General features: G+C 46.5%; 1 protein-coding gene across 6 annotated transcripts in view; it reads left to right on the top strand.

Annotated features, from left to right (window-relative positions):
• The window catches only part of LOC126997597 (uncharacterized), a 106096-nt gene that overhangs the window by 59391 nt on the left and 27653 nt on the right, over window positions 1-19052 (top strand). For all 6 annotated transcript variants that reach the window (XM_050858774.1, XM_050858775.1, XM_050858773.1 and 3 more), the window contains one exon: window positions 4963-5536. In XM_050858774.1, the coding sequence (XP_050714731.1) occupies window positions 4967-5536 (570 nt within the window). In that variant the 5' untranslated portion in view covers window positions 4963-4966. The remainder of the gene's footprint in view (window positions 1-4962; window positions 5537-19052) is intronic.

Raw genomic sequence — 19052 nt, forward strand, 5'->3', positions numbered from 1 at the left:
CCCTATACGTATTAATTGTTTCACTTATAGATTCAGTAATTTCTTTAATCAATATTTTATCAACTTTCTGAATACTAAGAGATACACTACAAGACTTTATTTGTTGTTTTCGTGTCCTTCACCATCGTCATATGTAATACAGTTGTCAAAATACGTAATTATTTATTTTATATATTTAGAAAACTTCTTGATAAATTAGTTTCTCTTGATCCTGTGGCATTATCTAGATTCCTTCCTTGTTTCACGGAAAAAAAATAATTATAAGAAAAACGATTCACCTTGATCAAATTTTATCCCTGATTAGATGATTCTGATAATGAGCTTGTTCAAATATGGCAACCTACCTGTCTTGTCTTAAACACACACACACACACACACACACACACACACACGAAATCGACCTCAATTTTGGCCGCTCTTGACTACTCTCTTTTATAGGAGCGGCGATTAGCGGGCTTTTTTTTCTCCTTTTTCTTGTTTACTTCCCTTGAGCTGCTTCCTTTACTGTACACACACACACACACACACACACACACACACGCATCGTATAGGACCATCCAGCGCAGCGTACTTCCCCGTTATTTCAACACAGACGGCGTGGCGGGGCGGAGCGTGACGTGACTGGACTGGACGTGACGTGAAAACCGCCGCGTGCCCCTGCCAAGCGCCGTCAGTAGCCAACACTCCCCCTTCATTGCCTTCCTCATTAGCCCGTCAGCTCCATTAACTCCATTAGCACTCCTTCCCCTCAACACATGCAAACCAACCAACCAGAAGTATCGAATATCTTAAAATGTGTACGTGTGTGCATTGTGGGGGGCGGCTTTTGGCTAATCGATCGGGGTTTGTACAGTACGGATGGGAACAGTTAACGGTCTTTTTCATATTAGCAGTAGCAGCAACAGTAGTAGTAGTAGTAGTAATGAAAGGGATTTGCTCCGTTCTCTCTCTTCACATGTGCAAGGAAATGGGGTGGATAAGTTAGCAAGAGGAGACCTACAAAGTGAAGTATGGAAGGAAAGGAGTGAGCAAGCATGAGTGGGTGAAGGGGGAGAGAGGGGGGAAGACGCGGCGGTTGGCAGACGAAAGGGAGAGAGAAAAGAAGAGAAGGAAGAAGAAGGAGAGGGAACAGAGGATAAATAGCTTAGGGAATTAAAGAAGACGCGGTTAGCAGAAGAAAGGGAGAGATAAAAGAAAAGAAGGAGAAAAAAGAAAAGGGAACAGAGGAAAATATCTTAGGGAGTTGAAGAAGACGCGGTTAGTAGACGAAAAGGAAAGAGAAAAGAAGAGAAGGAAGAAGAAGGAGAGGGAACAGAGGATAAATAGCTTAGGGAATTAAAGAAGACGCGGTTAGCAGACGAAGGGGAGAGATAAAAGAAAAGAAGGGAGAAAAAGGAGAGGGAACAGAGGAAAATAGCTGAGGGAATTGAAGAAGACGCGGTTAATAGCTATAGACGAAAAGAAAAGAGAAAAGAAGGAAGAAGGAGAGGGAACAGAGGATAAATAGCTGAGGGAATTGAAGAAGACGCGGTTAATGGCTATAGACGAAAAGAAAAGAGAAAAGAAGAGAAGGAAGAAGAAGGAGAGGGAACAGAGGAAAATAGCTTAGGGAGTTGCGGTAAGAGTCCCAAAGAGCTCCCGTTTACTAAGCACAAAATGACCCCCTTCCGTAGTAACGTGTAACACTTCCCTAACGCGTGACACGTGCCGCGGAAGGGGAGAAGCAGGGGACGGAAAGAGGGGAGTAGAGGGGACGGTGAAAGGGAGGCGGGAAGGGAAGCAAACACGAGGAGAAAGGGGAGAAGGGGGAACCAGAGAAGGGGAGGGACTTAGGGAATTAGGGAAAACATTGATGATTGAGGAGAAAAAGAGAGATGAAGAAAAGAGAGAATATGAAGTAGAGGATGATTGATAAAGAATAAAAAGGAATAATGCAAAATAAGAAAGAATGAAATGAATGGAAACGGAAAAATATATGTGAATGAGTTTAATTGAAGAGAGAGACATAGATTATAGAACTTGAATGGACTCGCTCACACACCTGCCCAGCATGATTGGATGACCATTATTCTGCCCAGCTCACTTTTCCCAGCGGTGGGGGAGAGAGAGAGAGAGAGAGAGAGAGAGAGAGAGAGAGAGAGACATAAAAGTGGAAGAAAAGAATGGAACGAAAAAAATGAAAGAAGATAGAAAGGAATGAATCGAAGTGAAAAAGAAAAGGAAAATAATGAAAAAGGAAGGAAGGAAAGAAAGAACGAGATATAGATAGATAGAGAGAGACGAAGGGAGGAAACTTAGCCTTTACCTCCCCTAACAAGCTACCTACCCCCCACTTTTCCCTCCCCATCCTTCTCCTCCTCCTCACTCCCCATTTACCTATCTTCCTCCCCTACTCCTCCCCAGCTATGCCTCCCCAACCTCCCCCTCTCCTACTTCCTTCCCTCCCTTCCCCGTCATTCACTTTCATTCCCCATCATCTCTATTACCCTTCTTCTAATCCTTCTTATCATCCCTTCTCATCGTAACCCTTTTTATCCATATCTCCTTATCCTAACCTTATCCTTCTGTCTCACCTTTCTCAATATCTTCAACCTTACCTGTTAACTCCTTTTCTGCTGCTTCCTCCTCCTCCTCCTCCTCCTCCTCCTCCTCCTCCTCCTTCTCTCAACACCACCCATTCAACATGTGCTCTTTCTCTCCTCCCTGATGAAGTTAGCATATCGTGACTCCGTAATTAGGAACACACACACACACACACACACACACACACACACACACACACACACACACACACACACACACACACTTTGGGGTAATTTTGTTGATATAAATAAAAGTTGTGGATTTACGAATATGTATCAGAGAGAGAGAGAGAGAGAGAGAGAGAGAGAGAGATTGGTTGTGACAGGGGAAGAGTGGTTGGGAGGAACTGACCAAGCTACTCTCTCTCTCTCTCTCTCTCTCTCTCTCTCCACCCACCCCTCGTGCTTTACTGGTGGTGGCGGTGGACGGGGCAGGGAGGAGGGGGGAGGGGGTGTAGGGGGGTGCCACTTACCAGTAATTATTCATTATGGAAGAACAAGGAAGGTCTCCGTTCGATATACACTCACGTCGCCTCTTTCTTTTACTCTCTCTCTCGCTTTATTTTTTTTCTTTCTTTCCTTCTGTTTTTCTTTCTCGTCAACTTGCCTCGTTATGAAAGGAAGGAGGAGGAAGGGCATTGTTTGTGTATGTGTATGTGTGCTTTAATTGGTTTGTGTATGTGTGTATGTGCGTTTATGAATGGACGTGTGTGTGGTTTTATTTTAGTAGTGGTAGTAGTAATAATAGTAGTTGTAGTAGTAGTGGTGGTAGTATTAGTAATATATGTTGAACAGATTGGTTGATGAATGGCCTATGTGCACGTATCACACACACACACACACACACACACACACACACATCCGGAATCGGTCAGACATCGACTTAACTTCGTGCCGTGGCTGTGGACTGGCGGAGGCGTGGAGTGAAAGGTTAGGGGGCAGGGCAGGGCAGAGGGGGGCGGGCGATGGGTGGGCGGTGGCTGGTGAGGGTGGGAGGGAGGAATGGGCGGGGTTGAGGGCTTCAGGGTGTTGCTCTGAAGCTGTAGCGTGGCGCCAAGCTAGTTTTGTTGTAGTGGGTGAGTTTGGTGGTGGTGGTGGGGTTGTTGTGCTGATTGTAGTACATTGTTGCTGTTGCCACGTAAGCGTTAGGGGAGGTACAGAGTTTTCTGATTCCTGTTGTGTGTGCCATCAAAAATTTAAGAGCTATTGATTGGCGCCGCTGTGGTGTGTGTCAAGAATTTGAAGTGAGTGGCTGAGTGACTGGGTGTGTGAGTGCGTTGGCCTGTGGGTGCTAGGAGTGGGCGGTGTGTGGCCGGGCGTGGGTGGGGGCCGCGGTGGGTGTGCGGGCCAGGCGGCGTTCATAGGTGGCGGGCAGCGGCCACACCTGCGCTGGCGGGCCACTTGTGGCATTACTGCCCAGTTCCGTCTGGCCCGACGCGCCACACTACACCCTTGGCGGCGGCCTGAGCAGGGCGCAGCTTCACCCTCGCACTCCTCCACCCACATGACAGTGGCTGTGGCCCATGGCCGTGCCCTTGTTTGGCCCGGGCCTCGGGGAGGGCCTGGAGGGGCAGGTGGAGGGCCGGCTAGGGCAGCATGGACCGGGGCGCGTCGAGCGACTCTGACCTGTGCCGTCGTCGTCCTCATATTGTTTACACGTTGCCAGGCAACACGAGACGCTGCCGTGCGGGCAGGGTGTAGCGGCACACGGCCTGCCACCTGCACACCTGTCACACGTGTTCCGCCCACTTTACGCCCACCTGCCGCCGCCGTGTGTATGTCCTGCGGCGAGGGCGGGTGTGTGTGCGTGTGTGTGGCTGTGCAGTGCGGCCTGACACGCCGCGGGCCCTGACAACACGTGGTTGTGGAGCCTGTCCTCGTGTTGGCGGTCACCTGTCCTGGCGCGAAGGACCCGCGTGACCCACTTGAGTGCCGCCCCCTGTGGCAGCGAACACCCCGTGCCAGGCAGCGACACCCTCCCCGTGGGTGTCATTTGTGCTGACACGTTGCCGCAAGGCTTAACTTTCCCCGCCAGTGTGTTGGCGGCGGTGAGTGGCGGCGAGTGGCCCGCCGCCCGGCCCGGCGCCCCCCCGCCCCGCCAGGAGGCCCGGCGGCGCCGCCACCCTCGCCACAGGTGTGCTGCTAGGAAGGAAAACTAACCCCAATCATGATGTGATGTTACCTTGGTTAAATTGTTGTTATTATTGTTATTATTATTATTTTATTATTATTATTATTATAATTATTATTATTATTATTATTATTATTATTATTATTATTATTATTATTATATTTATTATTATTATTATCCCCATTATTACTCCTGCTGCTATTGATATCGTGGCCAGGTGTCTAACGAGCGTGTGTTGTGTCGTTGCAGCGCGATGATGAGTGAAGGCGGCGGCGGCGAGGGAGGCGCGAGCAACGGCGGGGATTCCTGCCCCCCGACCCACCAGGTGTGGCTCCCGCTCCCCCACAACGACGACGACGACGAGGAGGAGGACGAAGAGGGGGCACGTGGCGGGGGGGCGGGCGGGGGGGGAGGGGGCGAGGTGGTGGTGGTTGGCAGCGGCGGCGCCACCACGCTGTACAGCCGCGAGGACGGGGCCACGGTGCTGGAGGCCGCGGACGGCACCACGACGGTGCTGCGCCCGCACGGCCCCGCCCACAGGCTGACGGTGACGGTGGAGGGCGGCGACGGGGAGGCCGGGGAGGGCATGACGGCCATTGTGGACGGCCAGGCGGGCACGGCCACTCTGGTGGAGGGCGCCGAGGTGGTGAGGACGCAGGCTGTGTCCTACGCCACGCCCATCCTGCACCACGTGTACCTGCAGGCCACCCCCACCACGCCGTCACTCCAGCCGCAGCCCGCCGCGACCACCACGACCTCCACGCCGCGCAAGACGCCCCTCGTGGCCCCCGTCATCCTGCAGACAGCGTCCTCCAGTGTGAAGGTAAGGGGCGGAGGAGGCGAGGAAGGGTGTGGATGAAGGTGGATGTAGAGTGAGGTAAAGAAGACAAGGGATGGAGTTGCGGTGAGGAGGAGAGAGGGAAGGGATGAGTGTGAAGGTAAGGCGAGGAGAGAAGGAACAGAATGGAAAGAAAAGACGAGGAATGAGGCAAGATGAGAAGAGACAGAAAATGAGGAAAAAGAGAAAGAGATGAGTGTTATAGTAAGGGGAGGAAAGGAGGAATAAAGTGGAGAGAACAGACGAAAAATGAGGTAAGATTAATAGACAAAGTGAGGAAAAAGAGAAAGAGATGAGAGTTATAGCAAGTGGAGGAGAGGGCGACAAATGAAATAGAAATAAAAGATGAGGGATCGAGTCGAGTGGAGAGGAGGGGAAAAACAGGTGACGAGGAAAATCATTCAAAAAAAAGGAAGAGAACGAAATGAATGAAGGGGAGGAAGCAAGGGTGAGGAAGGGATGCAGGGGAAGGAAGATCAGGCAAACAGGAGAGAGATGAAACTGATTAAAGGAAAATGACACAGGAAGGAAGGGAAGGGAGGGGAAGAAGGGAGAGAGAAAAAAAGTACTATACTGAGGGTGATTTTTAGGGAGGAGAGGAATGCAAGAGAGGTTGATGGGGTGGGTGGGGAGGTTGCATACTTTGGGGTGTAAAGAGGGGGAGGGGGAGAAGGAATGAGGAGGAATGACGGTCGTAAAAAAAATCACTGAATACAAAAAAAAAAAAAAAAAAAAAAAAACAGACTTGCATGTGAAATAAACGTTAAAAAAAATACATAGACGTCATTTAAATTAGAGTTGGTGGGGAGGGAAAAGGGAGGAATGAGAGGGTGTTGGGGAAGAGGGGAAGAGAGAGTGTGTGTGTAATGGTGTGGTAGGGGGAAATGGTTTAAAGGAAGGGGAAGAAGGGGGAAGGGTGTGTTGGTGTTTGTGTGGTATTTAAATGAAGGGGAAGGTATGATTGATGTTGGGGTTAGTAATGGGAGTGAAGGGAAGGTGTGGGGAGGGAAGGGGAGGATATGACAGGGTGTTGGGAAGTGATGGGGGTGAAGGGAAGGTGTGGGGAGGGAAGGGGAGGATATGACAGGGTGTTGGGAAGTGATGGGGGTGAAGGGAAGGTGTGGGGAGGGAATGGGAGGGTATGACAGGGTGTTGGGAAGTGATGGGGGTGAAGGGAAGGTGTGGGGAGGAAGCAATGGAGAGGGAAGGGATTGATATGAGAGGTTGGGGATTTGATGGGGATGAAGGGATTGTTTAGTGAGGAAGTAGTGAAGAGAGAAGGGGAAGGGGATGGGTAAAGCAGTTTGTGGGGGGAGGGGGGTTTAGATATGACAGTGGTGGGTTGAAAGGGGGGGGAGTATTGGCGTGTGTGGGTGTAGGGAGTGGGGAGGAAAGGGGAGTTGCTATTCCTCAGATCCACTCAACATAGATAACATCACAATGGACTATGACCCCTTCCCCTCCCCCTTCCCTTCTCCCCTGCTCCCCCCTTCTCTCCCCTCCCCTCTCAATTCAGTCTCTTTACTCCCCATCCCTTCCCTTCCCTTCCCATCTCAGGTTCTCTGCCCCCAATCCTTCCCTTCCCTCCTTTCCCTTCCCTTTCCTTCCCCTCCCCTTCCCCTTCGACTCTTTCTCTTTACTCCCCTTCCCTCCCCTTCCCATCTCAGGTTCTCTACTCCCCATCCCTTCCCTTCCCTCCTTCCCCTCCCCTCCTCTTCCCTTCCCCTCTCTTCCCCTCCCCTAACCTCTCCTCCCCTGCCCTCCTCATCCCTTCCCTATCTTTCCATTCCTTCCCTCGTGTCTCTTCCTCTCCCTTCCCTCCCCATCCCTTCCCTTCCCTTCCCTTCCCTCTTCTCCCCTTTCCCGTAACTTACCTACCCTTCAAGTTTCCTCCCCTTCCATTACCCTCCTCGCATGTCTCCCTCCCTTTGCCCTTTTTTCTCCCTTCATTTCTCCCCTCCCCTCTCCTCTGTCTCTCCCCTTCCCTCCCCAATCATCTGTCCCTTCCTCCCATCTTTCCTCCCATCAACGGTGCCCTCTCCTATTCACGATACATTATCTCTCTCTCTCTCTCTCTCTCTCTCTCTCTCTCTCTCTCTCTCTCTCTCTCTCTCTCTCTCTCTCTCTCTCTCTCTCTCTCTCGCTCTATTTTTCCTCTTACGATGAATTAGCTTATTAAGGATTAGAGAGAGAGAAAGCTGTCAGTAACCCGATGCCACAGGTGTGTGTGTGTGTGTGTGTGTGTGTGTTTCATATTTTTTTCTCGTTATAACAAGTATTAAATTAGATTACCAGTGACACGTTATTAGTAAAAGTATAATGATGACATGACCCAAGATTATTATTATTATTATTATTATTATTATTATTATTATTATTATTATTGTTGTTGTTGTTGTTGTTGTTGTTGTTGTTGTTGTTACTACTACTACTACTACTACTACTACTACTACTGCTCTTCCTCTTCCTCCTCTTCCTCCTCCTCTTACCTGTCTAGACAAGTACTCTTCCCTCCTCCTCCTCCTCCTCCTCCTCTTCTTCATGTCACCCTATCTCCTTACCTCCCTTCCTCCTCCTCTCTCTCTCTCTCCCTTCTCTCCACTCTCCACGTCCATATCCACTCCACCTCATTCTCATATTTCCTCCTCTCCTCTGTCTCCTTCCCCCCCCCCCCTCCTCTCCACTCCATCTGATCCTCTTTGATCCGCGCTGTACTAAGAGCGGTGTTGAATGCGACAGGAAGGAAGGCATTGATCCCCTATCACGGACTTCAACACCTTGCCTTCCCCCCTCCCCTTCCCTTCTCTCTCCTCCTCTTCCATTCCACCCCTCCTCCTCCTTCCCCTTCCCTTCTCTCTCCTCCCCTTCCATTCCACCCCCTCCCCTCTCCTTTCCTTTCCTTTTCCTCCTCTCCCCTCTCCTTCCCTTCCCTTTCATCCCTTCCCCTTGCATTCCCCCCTTCCCCTTGCATTCCCCTTCCCCATGCATTCCCCTTCCCCTTTCCTGCCCCTTCCCCTTGCATTCCCCTTCCCCTTTCCTGCCCCTTCCTTCCCCTTCCCTTCTTTCTCCTCCCCTTTCATTCCACTCCCTCCTCTCCCCTCTCCTTCCCTTCCCTTTCCTCCCTTCCCCTTGCATTCCTCTTCCCCTTCCCTTCTTTCTCCTCCCTTTTCATTCCACTCCCTCCTCTCCCCTCTCCTTCCCTTCCTTCCTTCCTTCCCCTATTCCCCTCCCCTTCCTGCCCCTTGCCCTCCCTGCCCCTTCCCTTCCCTCTCTCTTTTTCATTCCCTTCTCTCCCCTTCCCTGCCCCTTTCCTTCTCTTCCCTTCCCTTCTCTCCCCTTCCCTTCTCCTTCCCTTCCTACTTTATACTGCACTCGACACCACCACCACCCTCCTCCTCCTCCTCCTCCTCCTCCTCCTCCTCCTCCTCCTCCTCCTCCACCTCATGTGTGCTCCACCCAACTCCTTTTCTAACCTTCCCTCTCTACCTTCCTTTCTCAACCCTTCCTTTCCTTTCCTTCCCTTTCTATTTTCCCCTTTTTCCTCTTCTTTTTCCAACCCCTTCTCCAAATCTATTCTTTCCCTTCTTGGCTTTCCTTTCCTTCTTTCCTTGTCCCTCCTTTTCCTCCGTTCCTCCATAACAAGCTACCCATCATTTCTGTTTCCCTCCTCCTTCCCCCTGTACCCATTTATCCCCCCCCCCCTCTCTCTCTCTCCTCCCCCATCCCCCACTCTCATCTTGTAAATCCTGCTCTATTTCCTCCTCCTCCTCCTCCTCCTCCTCCTCCTCCTCTCCTCCTCCTCCTCCTCCTCTCTTATCACCGTCTATTCTTGCTCTCATATACTTCACTCACCTTGCCCCCCTCCTCCCCCCTCCCCCCTCTCCCCTCCCCCTCCTCCCCCTTGTCTTACCTGGAACTCATTAACCTAAAGTACTGGTCAACCCCAACATTCCCCACCTGTTTTTTTTTTTTCATTCCCAATTCCTTATCCACTCCCCTCTTCTCCCCTCTCCTCCCCTTCTCTTTCCCCTTCTTCTTCACTTCAATAACCCACAAATCCTCCTCCTCCTCCCCATCCTTTCCTTCCCTTCCCCTACTTCTCTAATTTTCCTCCCCTACACTTTGTTACCCTTCTCTCCCCTTCCCTTCCCTCCACTTTTCTTCCCTTCCTTCCCCTTGCTATCCCTTCCCTTCCCTTCCCTTTCCTTCCATTCCCGTCTCGTTCCTTCCCTTCCCTTCCCTTCCCTTCCCTTCTCTCCTCTTCAACACCCCGCAAACCCTCCTCCTCCTCCTCCTCCTCCTCTTCCTTTCCTTCCTTTCCCTACTTCTCTAATTTTCCTTCCCTTCACTTTCTTTCCCTTCTCTCCCCTTCCCTTCCCTCCACTTTCCTTCCCTTCCTTCCCTTTGCTTTCCCTTCCCTTCCTTTCTCCCCCTTTCCCTTCCCTTCTCTTCAACACCCTACAAATCCTCCTCCTCTTCCCCCTCCTCCTCCTCCGCCTCTTCCCTCTTCCCTCCTCTACTCCTCGTATTTTATCTTCATTTTTTTTCATTATTTTTTTTCTTACTTCTAATTTAAGTTTGCCCAGCCAGTTATCTCTTTAAGTGTGTTGTGTACTTTATTACTTATACGCGAGGGGAAGGATTTAGGAGATTGGATGGAGGAGGAGGAGGAGGAGATGATGATACCGAGATAGGATAATGGAAGGGAAGATGGAGAGGTATAGATGGATAGGGGGAAGGAGAGGGATGAAGAATAGAAGAGAGGGAATAGATGAGAGGAAGAGGAGGAGTAAAAGGAGGGATGGAGGAATGTAGAGAAAAGGGGAATAAGTGAATAGGAGATGAGTGGAGAGAGAGAGAGAGAGAGAGAGAGAGAGAGGGTGGGGGAGCTTTACCTTTTCATTAGGGAAAGTTAATTTTAAGTGGCTGTTTGACTTCCCTCATTTACGTTACCCTCCCTTACCCTTAATTTTACTCTCCCTCACTCTTCCTTACCCTCCCTCACCCCTCCTTTCAATATTTTTTTTTACCTCCCTCCCTCCCTCCCTCCCTTTCCAAATATCTTTATCCCTTACCTTATCCTTCCCTTCCCTTTCCTTCCCTTTCCTTCCCTTCCCTTCCCTTCCCTTTCCTCCCCTATTCCCTTTCCTCACTTTCCCTTCCCATGTCCACCCTCCCTCCCTCTCTCTCTTCCCTTCCCTTCCCTTCCTCCCCTATTCCTTCTCTTCCCTTTCCTCACTTTCCCTTCCCTTGTATACCTTCCCTTCCTTCCTCTCTCCCTTCCCTTCCCTTCCTCCCTTATTCCCCCTCTTCCCTTTCCTCACTTTCCCTTCCCTTGTCCACCCTCCCTCCCTCCCTTCTCTCCTTTCCCAGGCATCGTTTTACCCTCTTATAGTCTCTTCCTCCTCCTCCTCCTCCTATTCTTCCTCTTCCCCTCCTCACTTTCCCCTCCCTCATCCTCGCCCCTCTTAGTTCTCCCACGCTTCTTTCTCCCCTTCCTTCCTGTTTTTCCTTCCCTTCCTTCCCCTTTCCTATGCGTTACAGGAATTTCACTACCCAAGGAAATTCTCTATCTCTGTCTATCTATCTATCTTCTTATCCATCTCTCTTTGTCTTTCTGTATCATTTTTTCCTTCTCCGTTTTTCTCTTACGTCATTTCCCTTTCCTATGCGTGTTATTAATATCACTACCCAAGGGATTTTCTGTATCTTTTTATCTATCTATCTATCTGTCTGTCTGTCTGTCTTTTGAGGTGTCGCAGTTAGCCAGTCAGTCCGTCAGTCACTCCCTCTTGCAGCCTCAAATCATCATATCAATACAACGAGCTATATTAAGGTTAGCAAGACTTCTCCACGCTCTACAAAGACACAGCTTGACCCTCGAGAACTCACACACACCTCCTCTCTTTTCGGGCATCCTTCTCTGGTTTATTTTACAGGGGCAGTGAATAGCGGGGTTTCTTTCTTTCTTTCTTTATTTTTTGCCCTTGAGCTGCTTCCTTTACGGCCAAAAAAAAAAGTCGTGTGTATTTTGCGAGTTGTGGTCTTGTCACGTCCTTGTGTGTGTGTGTGTGTGTGTGTGTGTGTGTGTGTGTGTGTGTGTGTGTGTGTGTGATTAGATTAGTGTTTGATTAGTTCAGTGTAATGCAGTGAGATATATGTATTAGTTTTTCTTTTCGTTTGTCTGTTTGTCTTTAGCAGACGTATACGCCATTCCCGCCTTCAATCACATTTATTTTAGTTCATCCTGCTATTTAATCTCTCAATCTATCTAGCTATCTCAATCTATCTCTCACCTATTCATATTATTAACTTCATTGGTGCAACAGAATGCTTTATCGTGAATTCTTGGGCATTAACGCGATTTTTTTTAGTTTATCTGTGGGTGTGGGTGTCTGTCTGTCTGTCTCTCTGTCAGTCTTGTCTCTCTGTCTGTGTGTGTGTATTCCTCCTGAAGAGCGTTGTTGTCGTGTTTATCTGTGTGGGTGTCTGTCTGTCTGTCTGTCTGTGTATTTCTCCTGAAGAGCGTTGTTGTTGTGTTTATCTGTGCGTGTGGGTGGGTGTGGGTGTCTGTCTGTCTGTCAGTGTATTTCTCCTGAAGAGCGTTGTTGTATTTATCTGTGTGGGTGGGTGTGGGTGTCTATCTGTCTGTCTGTGTATATATTCCTCCTGAAGAATGTTGTTGTTGTGTTTATCTGTGTGGGTGGGTGTGGGTGTCTGTCTGTCTGTCTGTGTATTTCTCCTGAAGAGCGTTGTTGTGTTTATCTGTGTGAGTGGGTGTGGGTGTCTGTCTGTCTGTCTGTGTATATTCCTCCTGAAGAGCGTTGTTGTTGTGTTGTGTTGCTTCACCTTTTCGTTCCCCCGCTTCTCCGTCGTTTCTGCATCCGTGTTATGTCTCCCTGTGGTCTCCTTGGCCTCGCGGATCGGTACACCTGCCCTCACCTTGCCTGGGACTCCACACCTCCATGTCTGGCAGGCCAACACTCACAACGCTCACTTCTCCCATATGAATAACCCAGACCCTCACTTTTGTGGCGTGCGTGGGCCTGACCTAACCTTTACCGGGTCTGACACTCACTCCTTCGAACTTAACCTAACCTAACCTTATTTAGTCTGTTCCTCCTTTCTCATAAATAATCTAGCCCCTCATTTGTGTAGCTTTCGTAAATCTGACCTAACCTTTATCTGGCATAACACTCACTCCTTAGAACCTAACCTAACCTAACCTTATTTAGTCTGTTCCTCCTTTCTCATAAATAATCTAGCCCCTCATTTGTGTAGCTTTCGTAAATCTGACCTAACCTTTATCTGGAATAACACTCACTCCTTAGAACCAAACCTAACCTAACCTAACCTAACCTAACCTTATTTAGTCTGTCCCTCCTTTCTCATAAATAATATAGTTCCTCATTTTTGTATCTCTAGTGAAGGTAACCTAACCTTTACTTGACCTAACAGTTACTCACTCTTTCGAACCTAACCAACCTGTACCTAATCTAACACTACTTTCTTCCTTTTGAATAACCTAGTAATTCATTTTCGTAACTTTCGTGAGCCTAACCTAACCTCTGCCTGGTCTAACACTCATTCCTTCGTACGTAACCTAACCTTTACCTGATCTAACACTCCTTCGAACGTAACCTAACCTTTATCTGGCCTAACGCACTCCTTCGAACCTAACCTAAATTCAACGTGATCTAACACTACTCCCTTCCTTATGGATAACCTAGTACGGTAGCTCATTTTCGTATCTTCCGTGAACCTAACCTAACCTAACCTAACCTTTCCCTGGTATGTTACTCGCATGAATAACCCCGTCGCCCATTTTCGTAGTTTTCATCAACCTAACCTAACCTTTGCCTAGTCTAACACTCACTCCTGCCTCCTGAATAAGGTAGACTCATTTTCGTAGCTTGCGTGAACCTAACCTATCCTTTCCTTGGTCTAACACTCACTCCTTAATCACGAATAACCAAGTCTCACACTTTTGTAGCTTTCATTAACCTAACCTAACCTAACCTTTATCTAGTCTTAACACTCCCTCCTCTCCTGAATAAGCTAAGAGTCTCCTTTTTGTAGCCTTCGTGAACCTCTCCTAACCTTTACCTCGTCTCTTATCATTGTCGGTTACCAGGCGTTAGTCACTCGTCACCTGATAACGTTTATGATGTCCCTCTTACTATTGCCGTCTCCTGTTCGGTTTTATGGTCGTATTTTAAAACATTACGTCGCCTAACTTCACATATTTGACAAGGCTTTCATAGGAGTTTGGGGCATTTCCAGGAGCAGTTCTATGACCCTGGTGGTAGTTTGACCCTTCTTCTGTACCGTGAACCTGAAGAAACACTCATTAGAACCCGATTGATCCTCTCTTTGACCTTTAGAAATAGTTGATGTTAGAAGCGAAAGAGTCGTATAATACCGACATTAGACGCTATCACTTCGTTGGGGTGCTGTATAACCTATAGTCTTCGTACACTATATTTGTCCTGAAGCCCCGACCCTTACCTTACCCATGGACTTCTTACTCCAAGCTCCTTTTATCCAACCAATCAACTTTTAGCTATGGAAGAGGGGGCGTGGCTTCTGCGTCAGTTTATAGTGTACGGTGACTATAGATGACCACCTTTTATCCGTTTCTTGGGGTCTAACTTTCACTATACCGTATATATGTACAGTTATGGAGTCCACTTGTTAACGCCGTCTGCAGTTAGGTCTTGGCCTCTGCACTTTTCCGCAAGGCTAGCATAACATAACTTAAATAACGGGGAACATAACATAAGGAGTTTTGTTTTACATAACTGGCTGACAGGGAACATGATTCGTTTAACAGAACTAACGAGGAACATAACACAAGAGTTTCGTTTTATATAATTGACTAACCGGGAACGTGAGTCTCTTTAACATAACTAACGGGAACATGAGTCGTTTTACATAACTGACTAACCGGGAACACGAGTCTCGTTTTGTATAACTAACAAGGAACACAACATAAGAGTCGTTTTACATAACTGACTAACGGGGAACACGAGTCTCGTTTTGTATAACTAACGGGGAACATAGCATGAGTCGTTTTACATTGCTGACTAACGGGGAACATGGGCCTCGTTTAACGTAAGTAGCGAGAACATGAGCCTCGTTTAACATAACTAACGGGGAACATGACCCTCGTTTAACGTAAGTAGCGAGAACATGAGCCTCGTTTTACATAACTAACGGGAAACATGACTCTCGTTTAACGTAAGTAGCGAGAACATGAGTCTCGTTTTACATGACTAACGGGGAACACAACATAAGAGTCGTTTTACATAAATGACTAACGGGAACATGACCCTCGCTTAACATAACTAACGAACGGGAAACTTAACATGACCCGTTTTACATGACTAACGGCGAACACAACATAAGAGTCGTTTTACATAACTAACGGGAACATAGGCCTCGTTTAACATAACTAACGAACGGGAAACTTAACATGAGTCGTTTTACATAACTAACGGGAACATAGGCCTCGTTTAACATAACTAACTAACGGGAAACTTAACATGAGTCGTTTTACATAACTAACGAACGGGAAACTTAACATGAGTCGTTTTACATAACTAACGAGAACATAGGCCTCGTTTAACATAACTAACTAACGGGAAACTTAACATGAGTCGTTTTTTATCGCCCTCAGGATAGCGGTCGTTCGCCTCGCTTCCGGTGCCCTCTCAGTGACGGCGTCTGTACTTGAGGCTCAGAATTTGTGTTATGTTGGAATGACGTTAAATCTTTGTTATTCATCTTTCGAGCTCGGTGCAATATATTTCACATCTCGTTTATACCTTATTTCATACCTTGTTGACCTTACTTAGACCTTTTCAAACCTTACTTACTTTATTTATAGCTTTTCATATCTTTTTGACCTTATTTAATATCTGGTTGACCTTACTTAGACCTTTTCAAACCATATTTACTTTATTCATACCTTTTCATATCTTTTTTTACCTTATTTCATACCTTGTTGACCTTACTTAGACGTTTTCATACCTTGTTGACCTTACTTAGACCTTTTCAAACCTTATTTATTTTATTTATACCTTTTCATATCTTTTTGACCTTATTTCATACCTTATTAACCATATTTCATACCTTATTTACCTTACTGAGACCTTTTCATACCTTACTGAGACCTTTTTATACCATACCTAGACATTTTTCATACCTTACCGAGACCTTTCCATACCTTATTTACTCCTTTTCATACCTTACTTACCTTATTTCATACCCTATTTCATACATTATTTACCTTATTTCTCCTTATCTCTACAATGTTCTTATTATATTCATTAAATCTTTTCAGTCTTTCATAAATACTACTCCTTAAATCTCTTCTTCAGTCTCTCTTAAATTATACTCCTTAAATCTCTTCTTCAGCCTCTCTTAAATTATACTCCTTAAATCTCTTCTTCAGTCTCTCTTAAATTCTACTCCTTAAATCTCTCCTTCAGTCTCTCTTAAATTATACTCCTTAAATCTCTTCTTCAGCCTCTCTTAAATTATACTCCTTCAGTCTCTCTTAAATTCTACTCCTTAAATCTCTCCTTCAGTCTCTCTTAAATTCTACTCCTTAAATCTTGTTTCTGTTAAATTATACTCCTTAAATCTTCAGTCTCTCTTAAATTCTACTCCTTAAATCTCTTCAGTTTCTCTTAAATTCTACTCCTTAAATCTCTTCAGTTTCTCTTAAATTCTACTCCTTAAATCTCTTCTCTATATCCCAAACTTGAAGTAAAATATATGCACCTCGTATTGAAAGGGTTCTTTGACTAACGAGGTCCGCAATTTTATTATCTCAAGACGTTTCATTTATTCCTTCATTAAAAAGACGCATATCTCTCGTCCCTCTTCCGCCCCTGGAGCAATGTATATTCACTACCTCATATTTACGGGGTGTTTTAAGTAACGCCGTCTGCAGTTTTATCTCGGGTGCTTCATTCTTTCGTTAACTGCCGCATATTTCTCGTTTTTTATTTATTTACTTTTTTATTTATTTATTATTATTATTTTTTTTTCCTGAACGTTCCTATTGATTCACCGTGTTGATACCGAATGACACACACTTCCTATTCCTCCTTATTTCTCGTTCTTCTACCCCTGATCGTTCCTCTTGATTCAGCATGTTGATACCGCCAGGCACATACTTTCCATTCCTCTTCTTCCTCCTGCGAGCCTCACCCATTCATTCCCCGCCTGGAAATGGTACACCGGGGCCTTCACCTTGAAACAGTATGATTGGTATTCCCACACGCTTCCGGCTCTCACATCAATTATTTCCAAAGGCCGAAAGGGACATCAGTCGCCTTCTAATGAGTGTTTCTGTAGGTTCATGGCACAGAAGAATGATCAGACTACCAGAAGGGGTCATAAAGCTACCCCTGGAAATGCCTTGAACTCCTATACGAAAGCCTTGTCATGTGTGTACTTGGAACCCTCTCACATCTAAATACAAAGGTCGAAGGGACATCAATCGCCTTCTAATGAGTGGTCTTGTAGGTTCATGGCACGGAAGAAGGATCAGACTACCAGAAGGGTCATAAAGCTACCCCTGGAAATCCCTGGAACTCCTATACGAAAGCCTTGTTATGTCTGTGTACTTGGACTCCGAAATGTTTAAGAATGTGGCCCTATATAGAGTGTGTCCTTGACGTTTCACTGTACGCCACTCCCTCTGAACCGCATGATCTGTACTGTTAGACTGATAGGGAGAGATTAATGCACTTTGTTTGTTCTCCCTTTCATATTATCTCCCTTAGTTTTCCACACTTCGTCCTGTAAAGAGTTTTTGTGTTGGCCTTATGCATCACGCTCCTGTTTTCTTTTGTTATTTTTGTTATATTTGATTGTTTTTTCTTTTTACAGCAAAGGAGACAGCTCAAGGGCACACAAAAAAAGGAAACTAATGAAGAAAAAAAAAAGGCCCGCTACTCACTATTCCTAAAAAGAGTAAAGAGGAGTGGCCAAAAGAGAGGTCAATTTCGGGAGGAGAGTTACGTAAAAGATTGGTCATTACTTTTTTTCTGATTATCATATTTTTTCATATCTCCTTTCTTTCTCCTACTTTCTTTCTCCTACTTTCATATTATCTCCTTGTACAGGCTATTTTTCCACACTCGTCCTGTAAGAATCATGTATTACTCTTCACCTTCATACAGTTTTCCTTTTTTTTTATCTCGCTTATCTTGCATTCGAGTCTCGGTTTAAAAGAAGATTGGTAATTCATTCAAGTCTCATCGATGCCTGACTTAACGATTGCTACTTCACCTACACCTGGCTTTCCACCTGTCTCTTCTCTCCCTAAGTCACTGAATATACACCTTAATGTCCCTTATTGTCACCTCTATTAGTACAAGTTTCATCGGTTATTATTACTTTACTTACACCTGTTTTTCTATATGTCTTTCGTTATCATGAGTCACAAAATATACACCTTCATGTCCCCTTATTATTCAGTCACCTTTATTGGTACAAGATTTTTCGGTTATTTCTATACTTACCTACAGACTCCCTTCCTTATGTCCTCTTTCTCCCTGGGTCACGAAATACATCCCTCAACACCTCAGACATTTCTTGGGCCTCGATTCTTCTTGGTTAGTTTTCGATCCCTTATAACATCGCCACAATACCCAGAACACCCGAAACACAAACACACTCAGACACTTTTTGGGGCTCGATTCCCTTTAGTTAGTCTTCGATCCCTTAAACCATCACCACAATACCCAGAACACCCCAAACACAAAACACACCTTCCAACACCTCAGACACTTCTTAGGGCTCGATTCTCCTCACTTAGTCTTCGATTCCTTACACCATCACCACAATACCCAGAACACCCCAAACACAAAACACACCTTCCAACACCTCGGACACTTCTTAGGCCTTGATTCCCCTTGGTTAGTTTTCAATCCCTTATACCATCGCCACAATACCCAAAAACACCCCAAACACCTCAGACACTTCTTTGACCTCGATCCCCTTTGGTTAGTCTTCAATCCCTTATACCATCGCCACAATACCCCCCAAAAACACCACCTCAACACTTCTTTGACCTCGATTCTCCTCACTCAGTCTTCGATTCCTTATACCATCGCCACAATTCCCTTGCCAATAGACTCGTTACCCCTTCCTTGACCTTCTTCCCGTCCAGTCACGCAGCTCTTGATACCTGCTGGAGGTGTTGAGGGCAGGACACGCATTCCATTGGTTTTTGTTCTCTCTTTCTCTGTTCACAAGCCACAAACAGGTTCTCAGTCTCTCTCCCTCTCGCTCTCCTTATCTCTCTTTTCGTTCTTCCTACATTTATTTTCCTTTGGTCCTCCTTGGTTTCTCTTCACCTCCGTCCTTCCCTTTATATTCGCTCCTCTCTTTCCTCCCTTTCCCTCCTTTCCCTTCTTTCTTCTCCTTTTCCCTTCTCCTCCTCCTTTCCTATTTTCCCCTTTCTCTTCTGTTTCCTTCTCCT

Source organism: Eriocheir sinensis, chromosome 12 (assembly GCF_024679095.1).
Source record: "Eriocheir sinensis breed Jianghai 21 chromosome 12, ASM2467909v1, whole genome shotgun sequence".
Lineage (NCBI taxonomy): Eukaryota > Metazoa > Arthropoda > Malacostraca > Decapoda > Varunidae > Eriocheir > Eriocheir sinensis.